This window comes from Rhamphochromis longiceps, linkage group LG10, assembly GCF_057381845.1.
Source record: "Rhamphochromis longiceps isolate RC_006_pf linkage group LG10, R_longiceps_female_GT1.1, whole genome shotgun sequence".
Lineage (NCBI taxonomy): Eukaryota > Metazoa > Chordata > Actinopteri > Cichliformes > Cichlidae > Rhamphochromis > Rhamphochromis longiceps.
In genome coordinates, this window is record NC_140566.1 from 21,414,473 (window position 1) to 21,435,514 (window position 21,042).

General features: G+C 38.7%; 1 protein-coding gene across 1 annotated transcript; it reads right to left on the reverse strand.

Moving 5' to 3' along the window:
• Positions 1–87: 87 nt before the first annotated feature.
• slc13a2 (solute carrier family 13 member 2) lies at positions 88–15,602 on the reverse strand. Its single transcript, XM_085420899.1, has 12 exons — positions 15,232–15,602; positions 11,959–12,087; positions 10,773–10,909; positions 9,203–9,438; positions 8,953–9,118; positions 8,715–8,837; positions 8,347–8,556; positions 7,053–7,150; positions 6,770–6,885; positions 6,256–6,417; positions 6,034–6,171; positions 88–4,809 (listed from the first exon to the last, which is right to left on the reverse strand). Exons 1-12 carry the CDS (start codon positions 15,340–15,342, stop codon positions 4,678–4,680), a joined length of 1,758 nt encoding a protein of 585 aa, XP_085277025.1. The 5' UTR covers positions 15,343–15,602; the 3' UTR covers positions 88–4,677.
• Between the last annotated feature and the right edge of the window lie 5,440 nt (positions 15,603–21,042).

Consider the following 21,042-nt stretch of genomic DNA (forward strand, 5'->3'; position numbering starts at 1 on the left):
ATCACTGTCTTGGCTGCTATTTGTGTGGGTGTGCCTGTCTATCTGTTGAGTAAATGAAGGTGACACTTTGTTGAAGTAGTGCTTTATTTCTACAGAATAGAAGTGGATCACAAATCTTGTTCAGTTTGGAAAGTACACATTTCTCTGCTGGGATGTTCTGCCTCAACATCTTCATTTTTTCACATTCTCTTGTATAAAACAAAAAACAAGGAGAGAACATGGACACTAATCTCTGCGACCGGTACATCCTGTTCGCAGCCTCTTATCTCTGTTACCCAACCAACCAACGTTTTCATCTGTAATGACTGGGCACGGTCACCTTCCTGCCATTTATTTGTGCGCTTTCTTGGAGTGAATCTTTCAAAGGGAAAGCTTTTAAAAATCCTATTTGCTTTAATTAATCCTTCCGTTTAGTGTTAAGGTGAATACAGGATACAGTTAGCTTAGAGAGTAGAAACAGAGGGAAACAGAGCCTGGCTCCATTTAAAATGTAAGGATTAGCCTACCAGACCCTATAAAGCTCACTTATTAATATACTACAGCAGGGGTTGGCAACCCTGGGCACGCGTGCCACAGCTGGCACACGAAGGGTTAACTGATGGCATGACCATAGCGATTTTTCGTTTTTATGGCCCAATGGGGTTTTTTTGTAATGGTATAAACAATGAAAGTGGTAGATTGGTGGCTATGGCAGAGCTTCCACAGAGGCCAGCGGGTGGATGAGGGAGAGGGGAGGCAGGAGGAGAGGAGACCCGAGGCGGGGTCAGATATAAACCAAGTTTAGGTGAAGTTTATTTTCGTTGTACTAACTTTTTACAGTCAGTTTAAATAACTTGTACTGCGTATTAGCTAGCATGACGGAGTTTCTATACAGCTGGGTGGGTGCTATGATGTTACTGATAGTGAACTTTATTTTATTCATAAGGTTAGTTAGTAGAGTTGCCAACCGTCCCGTAAAAAAATGGAATAGTCCCGTATTCAGAGAAAATATTACACGTTTTGTGTTGAGGTGAAAAGGAACAGTTTGTCCCGTACTTCAGCTAGAATGAAAAAAGCTGGATTTATTCTGTGTCTTTACGCTGTCACCTGCCTCTTCTTCTCTCATTCTCTCGCCTCCCTCTCCTGTTGCGACTTCAATCATGAAACTGATCAATGATCAGCTGATCGGCTTTTCTGACGCAAGTTCTATTTCTCTTGTTTGTTTATCGCCCACTTTGCGCCAGAAAAAGGATGTCGCACTAAACAACAGCAGCACGTTTAAGCTTGATCAGCTGTTGTTAGAATTTATTTAATATTACTTCCTAGTATCAGCTGATGTTTGCTGGAGCCACAGCTGTAAAGCTGCTGGTCATGATGTCGGTTTGGATATGTGGTGAGAGGGAAACATGAAGATGAAACCAGGAGATGTCCTTACTGAATCATCAGAGCTGAACAGGTGATGGAGAAACAGGTTTACCTTTTAGGTGACATGAATGAGTTGAAGGGAAGTTATGAACTGTTTCTGAGAGACAAATAACACCAGGATCCTTTTTTAGGTAGCTGACAGCTGGTAACTGTGCAGGGGCGGATCTAGCAAAGTTTTGCCAGGGGGGCATGTAGGGCATTAACAGGGAGAGGGGGGCAGAAAGAAATACTTTTATTTCTTATTCTCATTTAAAATGTCTAGCTTATAATAAATAATTATCTGAATCTTAAAACCAAAGTTTTTATCTGATGTAAAATGTATAGAAATCATACATATACCAACAAGACAGTATACTTCACTGTCACAACAGCATTTGTTTTCATTCAAAGGCTTTATAGCTTTTCCTATACTACCTGGTGGGCCACTCTCTAGTCAAAATGCTCGGGCCGATTTTTTGTCCCAGTCCAGCCCTGGGCACGACACTCAGTGAATTAAAAATTAATGGCTGGGCCAGCAGTGCACATCACGAATTAGCTTGCATAGTTGTGCCGCTTCTTAATGACGGTATCTTAGATAACAACCCCAACTACCAGATTCAACTTGTAATTGGCTAAAAATAACTTAACCTAATGGTGAGAGGGACGTTGCTAGCTGGCAGTTTTTTCAAGTAATGTTGAAATTTCCACATTCCAACACTTCAAATGCTTCAGGAGCTGTCAGTGCAGCATCAGCACCGCGGAAATACACGGATACATCCGTAGACTCGAGACAGAATGCGTTTTTGGGACTATGGACCAATGTTTTCTTTTCTAATCAAACCAAAAAGCTTTAATGAGCAGCTGGATTTGTCTCACATTAACTGGTTGGACACAGAGGGCATCGAAATGAACTGATTGAACTGAAAAGCTCGACTCTGTGGGGTTCAAAATTTGCAGACTACGAACGCAGCTGGAATCTATAGCTGTGCGTGTTCATGGTGCTTGTATTTTCACCTGCTGGACATCACTGCCTGACAAGGTTAACTGTCTTTAAAACATTGCAGAGGCCTTATTGATAGTATTTGGCTCTACATATTTGTGTGAGCTGATTTTCTCTCACATGAAGAGTGTCCTCAGGTAGCCGTCTGAATGCTGGACACTTCTAGACCTGTGTCTCTGAGTGGGTGACCAGAGGTCACATTAACATGTGTATCTCTGTATTAACAAAAATGCCATATTGGCCCAGTTTATTTTTCTTATCATTGTTGTGTGGAGACCATAAATAGCATTTGCATTTTCTGTTGTACAGTTCATTTGCTGTTATGGAGTTCTTGTTATGGATAAAAAGTCTTTTTTTGTTTCAAAATAGCTGATAACTATTCGCTGATAGCTGCCAACATCTGCGAAGAAATATAATTCTATAAAGTTGTTCTATATAGTTTGTAACTGTTCATATAGATCATTATTAAATTTATTGCTAATGCAATCATATGGCACATTGACTTCTGAGGAAATTTTAGATGGCACTCGTCATCAGAAAGGTTGCTGACCCCTGCATTACAGTATATCTAGCTTCTCTGCTTTTTTTTTTTAAGCATGAAAAGCAATGCATTTATTTCATTGGGTGTTTTAGCAGGGTAATAAAAATGGCTTCAGCTCACCAAAAATCTGTTTAACTTTCTACATTTCAGATCAGGGTTGGGTCATTTGTGTTTCCTAGGGAGCACATAAGAAACTGGGACTGTTGTAGAAGGCTGCATAAACAGCTGATATCAGTTCTGCTCACTATTACTTTAGATTTAGGTTATTGGTGTATCCTATCACAACAGTTCCAGTTTCTCATATGACCGCTTGGGAAAATTAAATGCCCAATCTCACTTTAGATAGCCAATACAAAGAAGATGTAACATGTAATAAGTAAGTTGCCGTAAGGTGGATTTTGACATTCTGCTTCTAAATAGGTTTTGCTAAGTTTCCGTTTTACTTTTTTGTCCATAACACATTTGGGGGCTCATCTGGGAGTCTGACCAAAATTTTAACCTGCAGTTTTCTTAGCAAGAAATTAGAGCACTTCCATTATTATTATTATATGAATTGTTATATAAAGTATTATAAAAAAAAAAAAAGACTATCACAACCAGAAAAAGGTCACATTGGTATTTATAAATTATAAAATAAGTAAAATTCCTCCTTATGAAAAGAAGTTGTGACAAAAACACATATAAAATTAAATATGACACCCAAAAAAAAAAAGTCCAACAAAATGACCACAGTTAACTGACACCATGAATTAGTTTTCATTTTTGCCTTTCAAAGGTAGCTATGCTGCAGATAATGCATGCATTATCAGTAAATGATACACAGACTGATAAGATAACAAATTCATTGAAAAGTGTATGAGGAAATAACCTGGTTTAAACACTTTCTTTGGTTCTGTCACTGAAATGATGTAAGGAAGTCCTCAAAGAGGGTCTGTATATAATAGTCTGATAGAGCTTAAAGTTTGTTTCAGCTGCAAGTGAAAATCTTTGATTGCTCTTTCTATAACCAAATTTAAACTGTCATTTAATCTTTAACTTATTTGTCTTCAGTGAGAGTGGAAAAACTCTGCTATGACTTTTTTCTTCTTCTTTTTAAAGGGCCTGAAAACATTCTTATGTAGCAACACGTTCTCACTCCCAAAGCGTAACATTTTACGCTAGGTGACAAATCGTCAACATATTACGTTTTCGGCTACCTAAATGATGACCTCGGAAAAAAGAGGAAATATGAGAACCGTCTGGACTCCATCTACACATGTTCGCTCTTTTTCTTCAAATCACTTAGAAACACGCTATTTATAGTCCTGGTTAAGATCAGGAATAAGGTTATGGTTAGGGCTAGGGATAAGGTTAGGTTTAGGGTTGGAATACAGGGCTGGAACGTCTATTACCGCGGGAGCGTCATTGCACTGGATTCCAGCCATAACCCGCCGCGTACCATAAGAACGCCGAAGGTCTCCTTTCGCGTTCCTCAGGAACGCCGCGGGACGTGACAAAACGTCGACATGTTACGCCTCGGGAGTGAGAACGGGCTGTATGTAGCTTTCCTGAGCAGGATACCATGAGTAATGGTATCCTGCAACAACAACAAACTATTGTCTGCTAAAGGTAGAAAAGTTTTATCTCAGACAGTGGATTTCTGAGCTTTTTCCTCATTGGTTTGAAGCAGAAGTTGGAAAATGTGATACTTTGTTCAGTGTCTTCTTGTGTGACTGTAGAATTGGATTTGTTTTTTTACAGGCTGTAAACAAATTCAAGGTTTACTATTTGTAGTGTTGGCCCAATCTGGAAAAGTGTCCAAGTTAAACATGGCTCTTCCCCAGGTGTTGATGGCTAAATTAATGCACAGGATCCCGATGATGTTGAGCATGAAACCAGCTTTCACCTGAAGGAACAAAATGTAATAATCAGATGATGACACAGGATGGCTAAAACTTTAGAATTTTATTAAAAATTCAAAATTATGCTCTGTGAGTTTGCATATTTGTCTGTTGAATAACACAACTAACCAAGATCTTATCTGTATTACCCCACATGGCAAAATTGGTATGGCCCAGATCTGGCCCACACAATGTGCTTACACATGGCCCACATACCGCAAAGAATGACGGCCCTTTGGTGGCCCAGATCTGGTTTGCCAGAGGTGGCCCACACATTGGCCAGAACAAGGCCAGTTGCAGACACACTGGTGGCCCTGTGCTAGCCCATGTGTGGATTACCTCTGGCAAACCAGATCTGGGCCACCAAAGGGCCGCATTCTTTGTGGTATGTGGGCCATGTATAAGTTGTGTGCAGCCACAGGCCAGTTGCAGACACACTGCTGGCCCTGTGCTGGCCCAGAACAGTTTCAGCTCTGGCACCAGATGTCAGCCTAATGTGTACCTTAATCAAGCCATGTAATAACAACATGTGCCGGAACATAATAGTGCAAAAGTAACTCTGTTCAGACAGTGAATGGACTCAATCTTTGATAGCGCTTTTCTACTCCACTTACTCAAAGTGCTCTACACAACATACCACATTCACCAAATCACACACACTTTCTCTAAACTGAGTGCTTCCTAACTACATTAATACACATTCAAACTTGACATACAGACTGGAGGAAAATAGGAAAATAGGAACATAAACAGTGCCATCATTACCAGACCTGGCCCACATCTGGTTGGCATACACCCTGCCATGACACCGGTCAGCCAGACGTGCCAGGTTGATGCCAGATCCGGGGGCTAGGCCTGTTTTTTATGCTCTTGGGTCACATATACCAAACCACAATCAGGCCAGATATGGCATGGCATCACATAAACAGCGCCATCTACGCCAGGCCTGGCACACATCTGGATAACATACCACTTACTTATGGATGAGCTACAACACATGGAGGTTGATTTAGGTGTCATGATACAGCTCAATAGTCACTGATTTTAAAGAGCAAATTGATGATACTAGCAGCAGATAGCTCTCTTGTAACTTTGAGAAGTGACAAGAAGGACAATTGTATTGCTTTTCCCACTCCAACAAGGCCAATCAAAGACAGTCTTATTAGCTCAAATAAACTAAAATCGCGAAGGCAGCATATCTTTGTATGTCATATGTATGCCAATCTTACCATATCTAGGACTTTGAGGTTTCCAAAAGAAAAGGCAATGGCATTGGGTGGTGTGGCCACAGGTAGCATGAAGGCCAGAGAGGCAGCAATAGTGCAGGGCAGCATCACGTAGAGTGGGTGGAGCTTAATATTTTGGGCCTAAAGGAGCGCAAAACACAACACAGTTAGATTCATGGAGAACATACGTGCGCACACATCTGTCAACATATGAGCTCCATTTACCATTGACGCCAATATGGGCAGGAACAGGGTGGTGGTAGCTGTGTTACTGGAGCACTCGGTGAATGTGGCAATAAGTAGGGAAAGCACCAGTGAGATAGCAAAGGGGGGAATATTCTGAAGAGGTGACAGGTTTTCTCCCAACCACTTGGATAGATTTGATGCCTGTAAAGGTAGCAGGAAAAATACACAAACAAATGTTTAGTATTTGAGAAAAGCTACCACCATGGCTCAGAGGATGTCTGCTATCGGTCTACCAATTTGGCCTTGACTGAAATCTCTCGTCTACTAGATGGAATTGTCATTAATTTTTGTGCAAATGATAAGCATATTAACAAAACCTCCAAAATTCAATCACCAAAAACAAACAAGATACCAGTATTTATTTTCTGATTCAAGCATTTAAGTATCCAGTAATCACCAAGACTAGCATTTAACTGCCAAAATTCTTTTTAGATATTCTGTAAGGGAGAATGACATAATAAAAGGTGAAGACATGGAGTCCAAGGGTGTTTACCTCACTGCCAGCAGCAAGAGCAAAACCTCCTCCCAACAGCAGCACTATATTCCAGGGCATTCGTTCATGAACCACATTCCAGGTCAACAGAGCCGGTGGAGCCTTTATCCTCTTACCTGTGGGACACAGATGAAGTTTAAACATCAACAAGTAATTAGTTTGAAAGTGCAACATCAAGCCTGCCAAGCAATCTTCACCCAGTGCTCCAGTAAGCCCAAACTGAGGTCACATGAACATTTTTAGAAGCAGGTTAAAACACCAAGGTTAAAAATGAATACTTCACCTTCATTTGTGTATCCGTAATTGCTAAACGGCAGCTGAGAGGGGATGACGAAGAAGAGCGATGACATTAGGATGGCAACCGTTCCGTCTGTCACAAACCTGACAGACACGAGAGAACATGATTATATATGCTGCCTTTTAAAAATGATGAAGAGAAAAATGTGTAACATCATATTTACTGTCAACTGTGGGGCAAAACAACGTAACTGTATTTGACATACATTTATGTTGCCATTTTTTTCAGTCTGACCAATTTTTCTCTTTTATAAAAAACTAACAAAAAGAAAAAAGAAAGTTTAATAAAAAAAGAAAGAAAGAAAATGAGGACTTTAGCTACAACTTTGTTGCGCTTGTGAACATTTCCTGCAGAAATATTACTCCAGTTCAGAAGTGCTCAAATTGCGGATACTCAGACGGGCACTTCAGCTTTTCATGTAGACTTTACAGCAGAAATAAATAATGAATGCTTAAAATGTTTGTCTGGTACAAAAAGAACTGTACTGGCATTTGTTTTTCCTTCATAACGCACCTGTTTAAACTGAGGCTAACGTGTGAGCATCTCACCTGCGTTTCTGTTGCTTTTGGATCATTTAATGTAAATCTAATAAAATATATGCCTGTTCATTCTGTGCTCCAGTTTTAGTGATTGACATTCCACCATCACAAATTATTTGTTAACTTTATGTGATGTAAGCATTTGTTTTATGAATACAAACTAGGGGATGTTGTATAAGAATGGGTCAGAGCCAATCACCCAGACCCTCTGAGCAGGATTAAAGCAGCATCCAGGTATTTATCTGTCAGCTCATGTTTGCTACCTTGGTTAACAATGCTGAATTGGCTCAATGTCCAATCACTTTATAGATCTTAATGCAGAGAGATCAGGTCACTTTTTATATTTTATAGCAAAAGTGTTAGCTGCAGAATCACAAACAAAGCTGTGATGTCAAAACATCACAGCTTGAAAATTATTGAAAATTATTTTGTTATTTTATTAATATTATTATTTTATTTTATTTGTGTCTCAGTAGACTTCAGTGCATTCAGCACAAAAGGTGCCAGAAGACTTTGTGTGACTTTGCTTGTAAAATATGTTGACTCATCCTGCCTCAGAGGCATTAATGCAGGACTTTATAAACCACTGGGTGATACCACAAGTGCTGCATACATTTTAATGCGCAGGAAAGCATGTGTTGAATTGATCATTTCATGGCCAGCTGTTTGGTCTTTTTGTTGGTAATATGTGGCGCTTCACTTCATTTATATCTAAAGGTCATGCTTAAAAAAGAACTCACGCAGCGTCCTTATTGAACAGCACTGTGGCCCAGCCAGGCATGAAGCCCGGCTCTCTGGTAAACCACAGAAGCACGAGCAAGATAAAGAGGACGAGTACCGCCACCTCTGCAAACTTGATACGTCCCAGCTTCTTGTACTCCACTTTCATCACTGTGTATGCCGCTCTGTCGCTTTCACTTTTCTCACCACAGCCAAATGACTTCTTCAAACTGAGGAGAGCAACAAAAAGATATAGCATATCTCTGCAGATGCTTAAAAAAAAGTCAGTTTTACTTACAGCGTAGATTAATTTATTTTGTGCTGTTTGAGCAGCTTTTCTGAGGATAGTTTAAAATACCTGGGTTTGTTTCTGGCTGATTATACTTACTTGAAGCCCAGGAACATAAAATGAAGCCAGAACCAGGCGAGCACCAGCATGAGCACCATGCTGGGAAAACAAAAGCCAAACCAGCTGGCAAAGTTGATCACGTCAGTATTGTTAGGGAAGATCCTTCACAGAAAGAAAAACAAAGGGATGTGAAGAGAAGATACAAGTGGTTCAATGAGCAGTGACACACCTTGAAGATCATTTCTGTTTGTGTGTTGAATTGGGTTTTTTGCCTTACTCGTCCATTTGGCCCTTGAGGATGAGATTAGGCGTGGTCCCTGTGAGCGTGGCCGTGCCTCCAATGCTGGCAGAGTAACACACACTAAGACTCATCCCTTTGGTCAGAAGGTCATACTTCGCTTCTATGGCTTTTTCTCTGAACTCTCGCTGTGTGTCATGTACATCTGGATCAAAACACAATAAGACAGAGATGTTATTGGAAGGGTTTCTTCTAGAAGCCCATATGTGTATGTAGCATTTTTACTTACACACAGGATCCTGTGTGTCTCTTTCGTGTATCGTCTCCAGCTTGGTTTGAACTTCCAGCTCAAATGCGTGGTTGTCCGCATCTTGGATCTGGAGATCACGCTCATTTGCCTGGGTCTCTGTATCTTTCAGCTGCTGTAGCACAGCGTGTGCGATGGGTAGCATCATGGCTGTGGTGGCTGTGTTGCTGATCCACATGGACAGGAATGCCGAGACGCTCATGAAGCCAATCATTAACCTGCGTGAGAGGGAATGGTGATGATGATAACGAGGAGGCATGAGTGAAAAATCCTCAACATCCTCACTAGTGCTCTGGGTGCATTGTTTTTTAAATGTTGCTGTACTGGGCAGCTCCTTGAACTCCTGGAGCAGTTTGCAATACCACCCTGTCAAAATTCAAGAACCATGCAAGTAAAGACATAGCTACGTCTACAAACGATAGATGTTTCTGAATGAAAACAGAGAGCAATTATTTGTTGCCATCTTTATTGATATTGATTGTTTATTAATTTTATTAAATTTAATCTTTTGTTCCTTTTCCTTTAGAGGCGACCACACCTGGCTTAAATTAGATGGCATTAGTGTTTGTGCTTGTTTGTCATCCTTATTAAACTCACAGGTAAAGTTTCTCATTATGGGAAACATCAAATGAATATTTTTTTGCCATTTATTCAAACAAAACAATGGTGATGCAAAGAATCTATCCGGTCTGACGTCACTAGCCGTGTCTGGGCCTAAACTCCGCTGCAGGTCCATATATCAAACGAGCATTACTGAGAGTTGAAAAACTGTCTAAAGTCTTTCATCTTTAATGAAATGATCAGCGTTCTGCTCTACCAGGTGTAACAATTGAGTTTAACATCCAGGCATCCATGAAAACGGAATTTATGACATTTAACGGAGTTAGAAGTTAGCAGGAAGTTAGCTCGATAGCTTCTATCTAAATACAATATAGCATGTCCTGACTGCGGGGTTTTGGAAACAAATTAAAACGTACAGCTCTGTTATCACTTCCAACATAAATGAAGACAGAAAACAGCAGTGACGTTTGTAGGGTTACTGAAGTTGGGCTAGCTGGTATATAATGATGTGCTACGTGACCGCTAGCGACACAGCTATGTTAGCATAGCAAGCTAACTTTTTTCCCACTCGATAAAAGTTAACGTGAGTGTTCTGGGTGGTCAGGAACAAATGTAATCGCATGGCAGGATGCTGTAAAAGGACCAAACTTCAGCCAGGAGAACAACTGAGATAATCCATCCACAATACGAGGTTAGTCATTCATATACTGCTGCATGGGCTGGACTGTAGTTACATCCTAAGGTTTTAAAAACTGAGCTTAAATAAATGATTAGCAGTAATAAAAGCCGAGGGAGGTCAACAGTGATCACTGACTGTTTTAGGAGCTTTTTGAGATTAAATAGAAGAAAATACAAAACATTAAACATGTTAACAACACAAAAGCCATATTAAACGCAGACTACTTTAGGTCCGGAAGTAGGATCCGTCACGTCATCACTTAACAACCGGATTCTGAAAGACTTGTAGACTTGTATGTCAAGGCTCTCTTACAGCGATGGACGAACACCAACCAGCAGCAAAACCCGGAGAGCGATTCGTTTATGGAGGTTCCAGTGTTCGACCGCGATGGCCACCAGCAGACCTCCGATGAACAGCATGTTCGAGTCTTTCAGATACTCAATACTGACCTGAAACAGATCACACAGTCGCTAACATTAGCACATGGATCAAAGGTAACCTGTGGACCTACATGTATCATCAAATATGCTTTATGAGCAATAAACGCAAAAAAACGGGATCAGCAGTGTTACCATGCCAGTAGAAGTATGGCATAAAAGAAGTGACTGGGGGTCACATCACACTTTCAATAACTGTTGTCCTTTTTAACTTCTATTTTCCACACTAAACTAACTGAAGAGTTTCTTCCCTTGACACTCCTATTTGCTTTCTCATGCGACACACAGTGTTGTATCAACACTTTTTAATTCAAGTTCCTCATAAATGGTCTTTCTGTTCTCAGTGCAATTAAAAAAAATATATCCTAAATTATATTTAAAATCTCTGATTTTCATTTTATATTCATAAGCAGGAGCAAAATTTTCTTACGTGTGTCAATAACTCAGATTTTTATATAGAATCATTTTAAAAAATAAAGACAGTTTTATGTATAAGATACAATATAATAAGATAATAAAATAAATAATAAAAGGTTATGTGGTCCTGAGCAGGTTCTAAAATGATTTAAATAGAAACTCAGAAAAATAACAACACACAACATTTTACACAGTGTCATTACTAATTAACCAAAACTAAAAACAGAAGCAGTCAGTGAAGTGAAGTACACAATGCCATGAATCAATTTTAACAGTAATAACTTGACGTAATCCTTTTCTGCACAGCTTTATTGGTTTCTCACATAGTTCTGGAGGATTTGGGCCCGGCTCTGTTCAGAAATGGCCTTTCCAAACACTGACGAGCAGCAACAATTGCTTCTCTAAAATCATTGCTCCTTGGCATTGTGTTAACAAACACATCAATGCGCCAGACAACAAACTGGCAAATCTTCTACTTTTTTAGAGGTGCTGATAATCCGTTAATCAAGTTCATTTTATTAGCAGCACCTGGCTGCCACTTACGCTATTATTTCCTGTTGAAGCAGTGAACATTTTACATTATTGCTGTGTTGTGTTATTAAAATATACTTATGAAGCACAGAGGTGGAAAAAAATAACCCTACATCTCCACCCTTCATGATGCCCATCATAGGAAAGAGGATGACTGGCAGTAAGGCAGTCACAGCCAGAGGCATGCACTCTGTGCACCAGTACAGAGCCATGAGGATGATCGCGTAGCCACATCTGGCTTCCTGTAAACACAGACACATAAATATAACATCACAATCACTAACATGTGATTTGATTACATTTTGTGCAGACGCACACAGAAGCAGAGACCAACCCACAGTTTGCAGCAAAGTGCATACATGGTGTTAGGTATTTTAGTACCATGGGAGCATTTACTGGATATTGTTTTATAGTGACATTATGCAGGAAAACTCTGTCATTCAATAAGGCCCCTTTGTTTTAGTTATTTTTCTCTTTGACCCAAGAATTGATGTGTGAGAATCACAGGCTGGTACAAGGTTGAAATACCACAGAGATCACTCCCTCAGCTACATTAGTTTCTTAATCTTTTAGACGCCTGTTGAAGGCCAAATGGTTTGTTTCAGATTTCACTAATGTAAGAACTCTTTGTTTTGTGCCTTGAAAATATGTCGCTGAGATAATCACAATTGTAGCTGAATTGATAAACTACACAAAGGATGCTTCTTCACCCAAGGGCAGGAAGACGCTGCCTTATCTTGGTCTGTACTGGTTTAAACTGATAAATCTGCTGTCTCATGAATTTTACCCTCTATATAAACTGTTGTACTTGTGAATAAAGTTGAGTCACTTTGGGAAGACAATCTAAAGCAGTCTCTGTTTTCTTGTTCTCCCAAGCTGCTCCCGAGCTCGTACTAACACGCTGAATGGCATGCTTGAATATTACTTGAGAATATATTTGACTGTGTTACAGACTAAGGGACATTCTCTGCTGATAGGTGAAGGTACATTCTCTGCTGATAGACGTCCACGCCTCGAAGGAAGTCGATCCACGGATTAGGCCCTGGAAACCGTTTCCTTCACATGGAATTTTCCTTTCGCTTATCTTTTCTTTTTAAAAGGCACCAAGTCTCTATACATGCAGATAGCAGCAACCCTTGATCATAAAACAAACAGTTTGTCGTGTTCACATCTCACAAGATAAGTTTTTACCATCCTCAATAAAAGTTATAAAATCTCTTTAAGCTCCCGACACAAAACATTCCACTGCAGACAAGACACTGATAAAGCTTAAGTTTCAAAAAGATTTCCTAAAACATTATAATAAAACGTACAAAATAATATTTGTGTTATTATCTACTTTACAGTTATATTTTAGACAGCTACACCGTTCTCTTGCAGCTTTTGTGTAATGGAATGCATCGTATATTATAGAAATATTTTTTACTACAAGTCTGTGTATTTAAGCGTTAAATCTAATGTCTACATATTAAATAGAGAGCTCAGGATAATTACAGGTAACACAGGCTCTAATTTATTAACAGTAATAGGGGTCATATTGGGTAGTGTAGTTTGAGCCCACCATCTTTATGTGTCTTTAATTGCACTGTAAAGCACAAAGGTTCAGCTGAGCACCACAAAGCCCGCTTTGTTTCTTATCCTTCATACATTAACAGACCACTTCAGCACTTTCAGCAAAAAATGAAGATGATAAAATCAATTTGGTGGTGAATTCAGTTGCAATATGTCAACACATAAGAGATTACATGGCTTGCAGGGATTTTGAGGTGACTGTGTTTAGTAATCATATTAAAAAACTGGCCCTGGATGTCTACGGTATCTTTCGATTAAATCAAGTCTTTCAAAGTGAGAGACGTGGTGACTGAGTTAAGTGCACTCAAAAAATAACCTGCAGACATGTAATGTCACAGCAGCTTATGTTTGTGTCATGATCTTGGGTCTTTTGACCCGGCGTTTTGAGTTTTAGCCTATTTTGATGTTTTTGATTTATGTTTAAGTCCTTTAGGTTTTCTAAGTTCATTTCTACAATGCCTAAGTTGCTGTTATAGTTCATTGTTTTTTATATTCCCCTTGTTTCTTCTACCCCTGTGTTTAAGTTTCCCTCGCCCTTTATGCGTTTCATGTCTGTGTGTCTTATGTTGTCACGTTCGTGTTTTCATGTCTGGGTTCCATACTTTTTTCTGTTTTACTGTGAGAGTCCCTGTCCTGTATGCAGAGTGTCTATTTTGGCTTCCCCCTTCCCCCTCATCAGGTCTGATTTGTCCACCAGTTCCCCATCCTCTCATTATCTTTTTGTGTACTTAAGTCCTTTGTCCTCCTTTGTTCAGGGTCAGGTCGTCTGTTGTCTTTTGCGCCATCTCTCAATGTTCCAGGTATCTTTGTATCCATGCCAAGTTTCATTTTTAGGGTTTTTTATGTTTATTTTTAGTTTCCCCAGTTTAGGTCATTGTTTATTCTCATCTTTGTTTGCCTTATGCATTACTTTAGATTTCTCCATCAGCCATGTTAAATGGTTCACTTTTTGTTAATTCAAGTTTTGTTCCACGTTCCTTTGTGTCTGTATTTGGGTCCAGTTTTGTTATAGAAATAAAAATGCAGTCTATTAAAGAAAATCATCAAAACTATATAAGAATATCATCTATGCTTCTCTCCAGACGGCCTGCGTCCTCACATGGGGACATTAAATTTTGGCTTTTTTGCATCTTAAACTTCATTCTGTTCAACAAAGTGTTTCTTACTTTGCTATACAATGTGTTTATTGTGTTGTCCTATAGAAGAAAACTGGTACCACATGAGGCTGTTACAACATTGTAATAACTTCCTCTTCAACGATTTTAAGATTTATCAGGGCCCGAGGTCAGGGAGATTAAAAATGAACCCCAAATAAGAGCCTGGGTATCAGGAGGATAATTGACCAATGTTGTAGTGTGAGTATTTGTTTATTTTTTAGAAATAACCATCATTAGTCCACATGTTTTCAGCAGATTCAATAACTGCAACAAGAGAGACATGTTAATAAGTGTGAATAAAACACCTGACTTTAAAAGCTTTTTAGCCCTTGAATTCGAACAACATTCAAACACCATTTATGTTATCCACTACAGACAGACGGACAAGCCTAGCCTGTTTAACTGTGATTGACTGCACTTCAAGTAAATTCACTCAGGTGAGAGTGTATAGTTTTAAAGGTGGGCATCAGCGTAGGTCAGTGATCCAACACTTAAATCATAGATTTAAAAATAATTACAAGATCTGTTCTTTAAGAACAAGTGTCAGATTAACTGAACGGGTTATAGCCAAACTTCTCAAATTGCACGTGTACAGATTAGTCTGGTCAGTGAATATAAATCTTTAGCTGTTTTTTTTTTTTAAACAAATACACTCACCGATGAAGGATAGACGAGAGGCAGAGGAAGGAATACAAGCGGCGTGACGATTATGATGATATAGTTCCTGTGGTGCCACAGAAGATGCAGCACTCTCTCCCAGTTATACATGATGCTCTCAAAAAATGAACTAACAACTGAAATAAACTCTTTCTAAGTGTTGCAGGTAGGTCAACGCTAACACAAACACTAGTCAGTATGAAGAAGAGGCACAGGGCAGCTGTGGAGCTGAAAACTGAGCTCAGGTGGGTTAACAGTAGAGGTCTGCTCCACAGAAAGTCACTGTGGTAAAGAGAATAAAGTCAGTGCAATTTTCTGTCTATATCTCTGGTAGCATATCAAACATTAACTCATAGAGATCAACATCCTTGAAAGAGAAGCAGCTGACACTGTTGGGAAAGAGCAAAAAGTAGCTGTAAAAGCAGAATAAGGGGGAGGGACTGGAGACGGACAGCCAAACAATAGAGAGACTTTATCATGTGAAGGAGTGCAGTTCCAGTAACTTAACCAAAGGTCAATATCTGTGTAAGTTTCACCTGAGATGAATTTCTGAATGATTCAAATTTTTAATAACTGATTCATTAAACAAAGAAGGGAGTTGATGTCAGTTGATGTCAAACAGCACAGCGAGAGATGAGGTGTTTTAACCTAAAATGCACCGATTTTGACAAAAAAACAATCATAGCCTCGCTACAGCCATAATTAGGTTATATGAACATTATTTTATCTCCTGTCTGACTGTTGTTACTGCGTCAGATGTTATTTCTCATTGCTGCATAGCTCATTGTAAGACTAGAAAAGTATTCTAAAGTATGATTTCATACAGTCAGCAGGTTGCATGTGTCAGAATAGGATAGGAGGAACCCATACTCCTGCATCTGCCCTGTAACAAAGAACAACTTGAAAAAAAAAACTCAACGTCTTAAAACAATGAAATCATTCAGTGGATTAAAAGCTTGTGACTGTTGCTGCTGACTTTGCAAAAGTTCTGGCAACCAGGATTTTCTCGTTCAATTGCGACATTGCGATGAGATGTCAACAGCTGTCTAGTTTCTTCCACTTTTTACACTTTTTTTAATGTAATTGTTTTGTTTTGTTTTTTAAAGGCAAAACGCTGGGAAGTTTGTTGTTTAAGAATAGCATTTAAATTGTAAACCATGTTATCTTAAAATGGCAACCACAACTTTGCCTTTAAACACAAACACTTCCATCTGGGACATTTAACAAACAGTGGCTGGTGATTTTCAAGGAATCCCAGTGAATCTTTGTAAAGACTTTATCACAAAAGTTCTTTGTCTTAAATGAAGATAAATACCTCCCATGACTCAAAAACACCATCAATATACACAGCAACTCAGATTAGAAGCTTATATTAGTCTAAAAACCAGTGATCATATCATGCGATTAATACTCATATATCACTCTTACACAGCACACTGGCATCACTGCAAACTCCCGGTTGTTTTATAAATTACTTATTACTGCAGTTCATATAGGAAGTTCATAAGAGATTGAGGCATAAAACGTCTGTTAAAGACGAACACTTCTATTGATCATAGATGATCATGTTGGTCTAATCTGACTAAATGTTACTGAGGAACGTTCTGGTATTAAACATGATGAAAACAAAAAAAGGGCAAATGTAGTAATTAAAACACGAAAAAGCAGCCAAAGCAAAAACACTGGGTGACCTTTCTATGTTCATGTACAGCTTAGGAGTTTTAATAATAAAGGCAGTTAATCATTAAAGCAATAGACATAATATAGCATCCACACAGATTAGTGTTTTTTATTTATTGGGTTTACTGAATGATTTATGAAGGGAGTTTGGTTAGAAAGCACACGTACAGATAATCATTGTTTGTGTTTTCCAAATCCTGTATGCAAGAATTTCAGGCTTCTTGAAATTAAAATAGTAATGAAAGGTTCTGCATCCAACTAAGTTTAATCTAACAAAATAACAATCCAAATGTTAGAATTTTAGATTTCCATAATCATTATACATCCTCTGACACCTTTATCAGGTTTGCCGCCTTCAGAACTGCCTTAATTATTTATGACATGGATTCATGTTGGAAATATTCCTCAGATTTTTGGTTCAGACTGACATGATCACACGGTTTCTGCTGCTTTGTTTGCTGCACATCCATGAAATTACTATCTTGCTCCACCACATGTCAAAGGAGCTCTATTGGATTGAGATCTGGTAACTGTGGAACTATGTGAGTAGAGAGAACTCATTGGCAGGTAATAATAATAATAATAATGACAAGAAGAGAAGGGGAAATAAAGGGCGGTTGGGTTGCTGGGGGGTGCTAGGGTGGGATGAGTCAGAGTGATCTTCATTATGAATACTATGGTGTTTCAGTAAGGGAGGGGTAATTAATGCCCATCCACATGACCACACAACATGTTCTTGCATTTTCACCCAAAGAACTACTTCTTGCTGAATAGTTTCTCTCTCTCTCTCTCTGAGCCTAAGAGATGATTGTGTGAGGAAAATCCCAGGATATCATCAGGTTCTGAAATACTCATGCCAGTCCATTTAGCACCAACAACCATGAGATGTTGAAAGTTTCTTAAATCATCTTTTCTTCCCCTGTTCCGCTGCTCAGTTTGAACTTCTGCAGGGCATCATGACCCCATCTACACCCATCTACATGCCTAAATGCACTGAGTTGGTCCCATGTGATTAGCTAATAGATATTTGAGTTAATGAGTGAGTCGCTTTGCTGCTGTTTTTTTTTTTTTTTTTTTTTTTTTTTACTGCCTGAAATTAAAGAACAAGACTGAGCTGAACATTGCATCTGTACTGTTTTTATGACTGTTCTGTAATGAAAAGCTCAAAGGTTTTAAAGAGCCAACCTCTTTTTTCCAATAATGAACAGAAGAGCTGACTTGTACATGGACCGGATTAATATTTGACACCAAAAGAGACCAACTGATAAAAACTGTGTATGGATTTAGATGTTTTGTCACTCTCACAAAATCCTTATTTGTTGGTCACACTTTGTGATGAATCATTACTCATTAAAGGTGCAATTTGAGAGAAAACCCACTGTAAAGACCTCTAAACAATCAGCACCCAGCTTTATGGATGAAGTGCCTCCAATTGTAATAAGGCTGTTCTGCCAGTACAATTTAGTCATACTGATAAGATAACAACATGCATCCTGAAAACAGTGCAAATGTTGAATATAACTTACATAACAAACTAATATTTACTATTAGTGCTATAAAAATCACACTTTTATTCTATCAAGATTACCTTGGAAACGCCATTGCACTGCATTTTGATGTTATAGTGCCAGTACAATAATAATCAAGTCATATAATGTTAATTTGTTTTTCTGCACAGACCAGAGAACATTTCTACACCTGCTCTCATTACAGTCATGGTTTAAACATCACTAAAAGAAGAATCTGGACCATTATTATATGAGGGCAGCATCCACTTACATTTAAGGAGGGCTATATAAATATGATCTGTTTTATGTTTGATCAGTGTAGAACTCACAATTCAATATTGTTGTGACTGAGTGCTTTTTAAGGGGACTTTGCATCCTGTATATAAACACCATTCCCATCTTTTGGCATATTAGCAACAATAGGAGCGTACAGAGGTACCTTCCACTTTAAGCTCCCGTGAAACAACTCTGTGCATTTACTTGTTTAGTTATTTTTGAAACATTATCTTTTATATCAATGTCACAACTAAAGTTATTACCTTGAGTTTCATTGTTTTATTTGTCCTGCTGTTAATTTCAGGGGTTCTGCCAGATGTGTGCATTTCAGTAGATTATACTTTTACAACAATCAGCCAGAAAATTCAGGATGATGCTTCTGAGTCTTTAACATACTGCATGCTGTCCTTACTTCTGTCTCTACTGGCACTTGACAAGTTTGAATAAATAATAAATAGTAAATGGTCATCGAGGCAGACAAAAGCATTTTTTATAGTGACAGCATGCAGGGTTTAGCAATAAGTCAAATTTGTCAAAAAGGAAGTTCTGCGTCTCCGCAGGAGCCCATTTTAGGTCCAATCTTCTTCTTCTTCATATAATTATTCTCCTTATAGTCTCTGTTATGTTTAAAATTTTATGCTGATCACACACAGATATATCGGCCTCATAGATCATCTGACCCTCCGCGGTACACTGAGCTCTCTGAATGGCTGCCTTTGCAAAGTGTTTTTCATGCTTTTATTTCCTCACACCGAGATTACTGCAACAGGCTGTTTATTTGCCTGAGCCAAATAAATCTATTGAATGACTGCAGACTGCCAGGATTTTAACTAGACCAAAGAGATGGCATCGTATCACTCCTGTTTAGGCATGTTTACATGTTCTCCCAGAATGTTTTTTAATTGATTTTAAGAGTTCACCTCTTATTAGAATGTGCAGCACGTACCTTTAAATCCGCAGGCAGAGGTCTTTTATTTGTTCTAGGTGTCCAGCTAAAACCTAAAGAGGACAGAGCATTTGCAACAAGGTGCCTGAGGAAATCAGATCTGTTGCAGTCAGCCACTTCCTTTAAGTCGTGTCTTAAAGCGTCCTTTTTTTTAAAGGCTTTCAATGATTTTAAGTTTTACATTTACTTACAGTTACTTTTTTAGTCCCTACATTTGTTACTTTTGCTTTTTTTATTTTTAAGTCTGCACTATGTGTCTTATTTTACCTTCCTTCTAAATTCCTAAACCTAGATTTTTTTGTCATGATAAACTCCGGGAGGTTGTTTTCTGTCAGACTGGCTGCAGGCTTTTCAATCAGGCTCATGGAGTTGCACTACATCAGAGGAAGTAGAAAAGTCAGCAAGCAGTCCAACACTTTGCTGCTAGATCCCGAAATAGATCTTTGTGGATTAGGTTCGGCACACTTTCTGTGGTTTTTCGGATTTGCTTAGTTATCTTGTTAATTGGACTCAAGAGCAACATAAGAACTGCCAGTGATAAAAGCTGCACTGATAATCAAAGTCCACACATGGACTGTTTTTGCTGCACTGCATGAAGGATGAGTACATTCCTAAATGCCGTGGATTTCCTTATTGTTTGGGCAGTTTAAATATTGACCTAAATTACCAACTTTCTTCAGCTGCGACTTTGTTCGTTTTAAACCTTAAAGAAAAAACTATTTTTTAAAACTCCTTTCAAATCTTTTAATGTTTAACAAATACCCGGAAACTTCAAGGCTAGAGATAAGGAAGCATTAATATTGCTCTAATCTATCTGCAAGCTGACTGCCTTGTTCCATGGTGTTGAATTTAGTCATCAACTCCCATCTTTTGTTCATAATCCAAACTGGAAAGGAGGGAATCCACAGGTTTCACCTGCATTTTTTCTTCTTCTCAGGGCTTAATTGGGGAGAAAAAGTCATTGTCTGTGTTTAAGGATCAATAGAGAAAAAAGTCAGGCCTAATGTTACAATGTTTGAGCTTAGATATTATCCTAAATTTGCCCAGAAATTAAAAATACAGTGCACACACTAACTTTATGACTCAAGAGACACCTTCAGTTTTTAGTTGAGTTTGTAATTCTGTGTTTTAACTATTTTCATATTGAGAAGCATCCAGATAAACCTATAATTAATAACATTTTCATAAAGTAAATTAAAGTTATTATAAAATTATACTGGGTGATAGGTTTACTAAATAACATCAAATTAAAGCCATAAAGTGTTCATGTTTCTGGTCTGTAGCATGTTTCTAGGACAGATGGGACAGAGATCAGCTTAATGATTATCAGAGTATTGACCAGTCAGGACAGCAGAATCCTGGGGGGTCAACAGCCTCTGAAAAATATCTATTGATCAGCTG

Excerpts from the sequence above, each read along its gene's own strand:
- slc13a2 (XM_085420899.1), bottom strand. The coding sequence starts at position 15,342 with ATGTATAACTGGGAGAGAGTGCTGCATCTTCTGTGGCACCACAGGAAC. Across the intron at positions 12,088-15,231 it reads CTCTCGTCTATCCTTCATCG|GAAGCCAGATGTGGCTACGC; the intron begins GTGAGTGTATTT and ends CTGTGTTTACAG. Across the intron at positions 9,439-10,772 it reads GTTGGTGTTCGTCCATCGCT|GTTAATGATTGGCTTCATGA; the intron begins GTAAGAGAGCCT and ends CCTCTCACGCAG.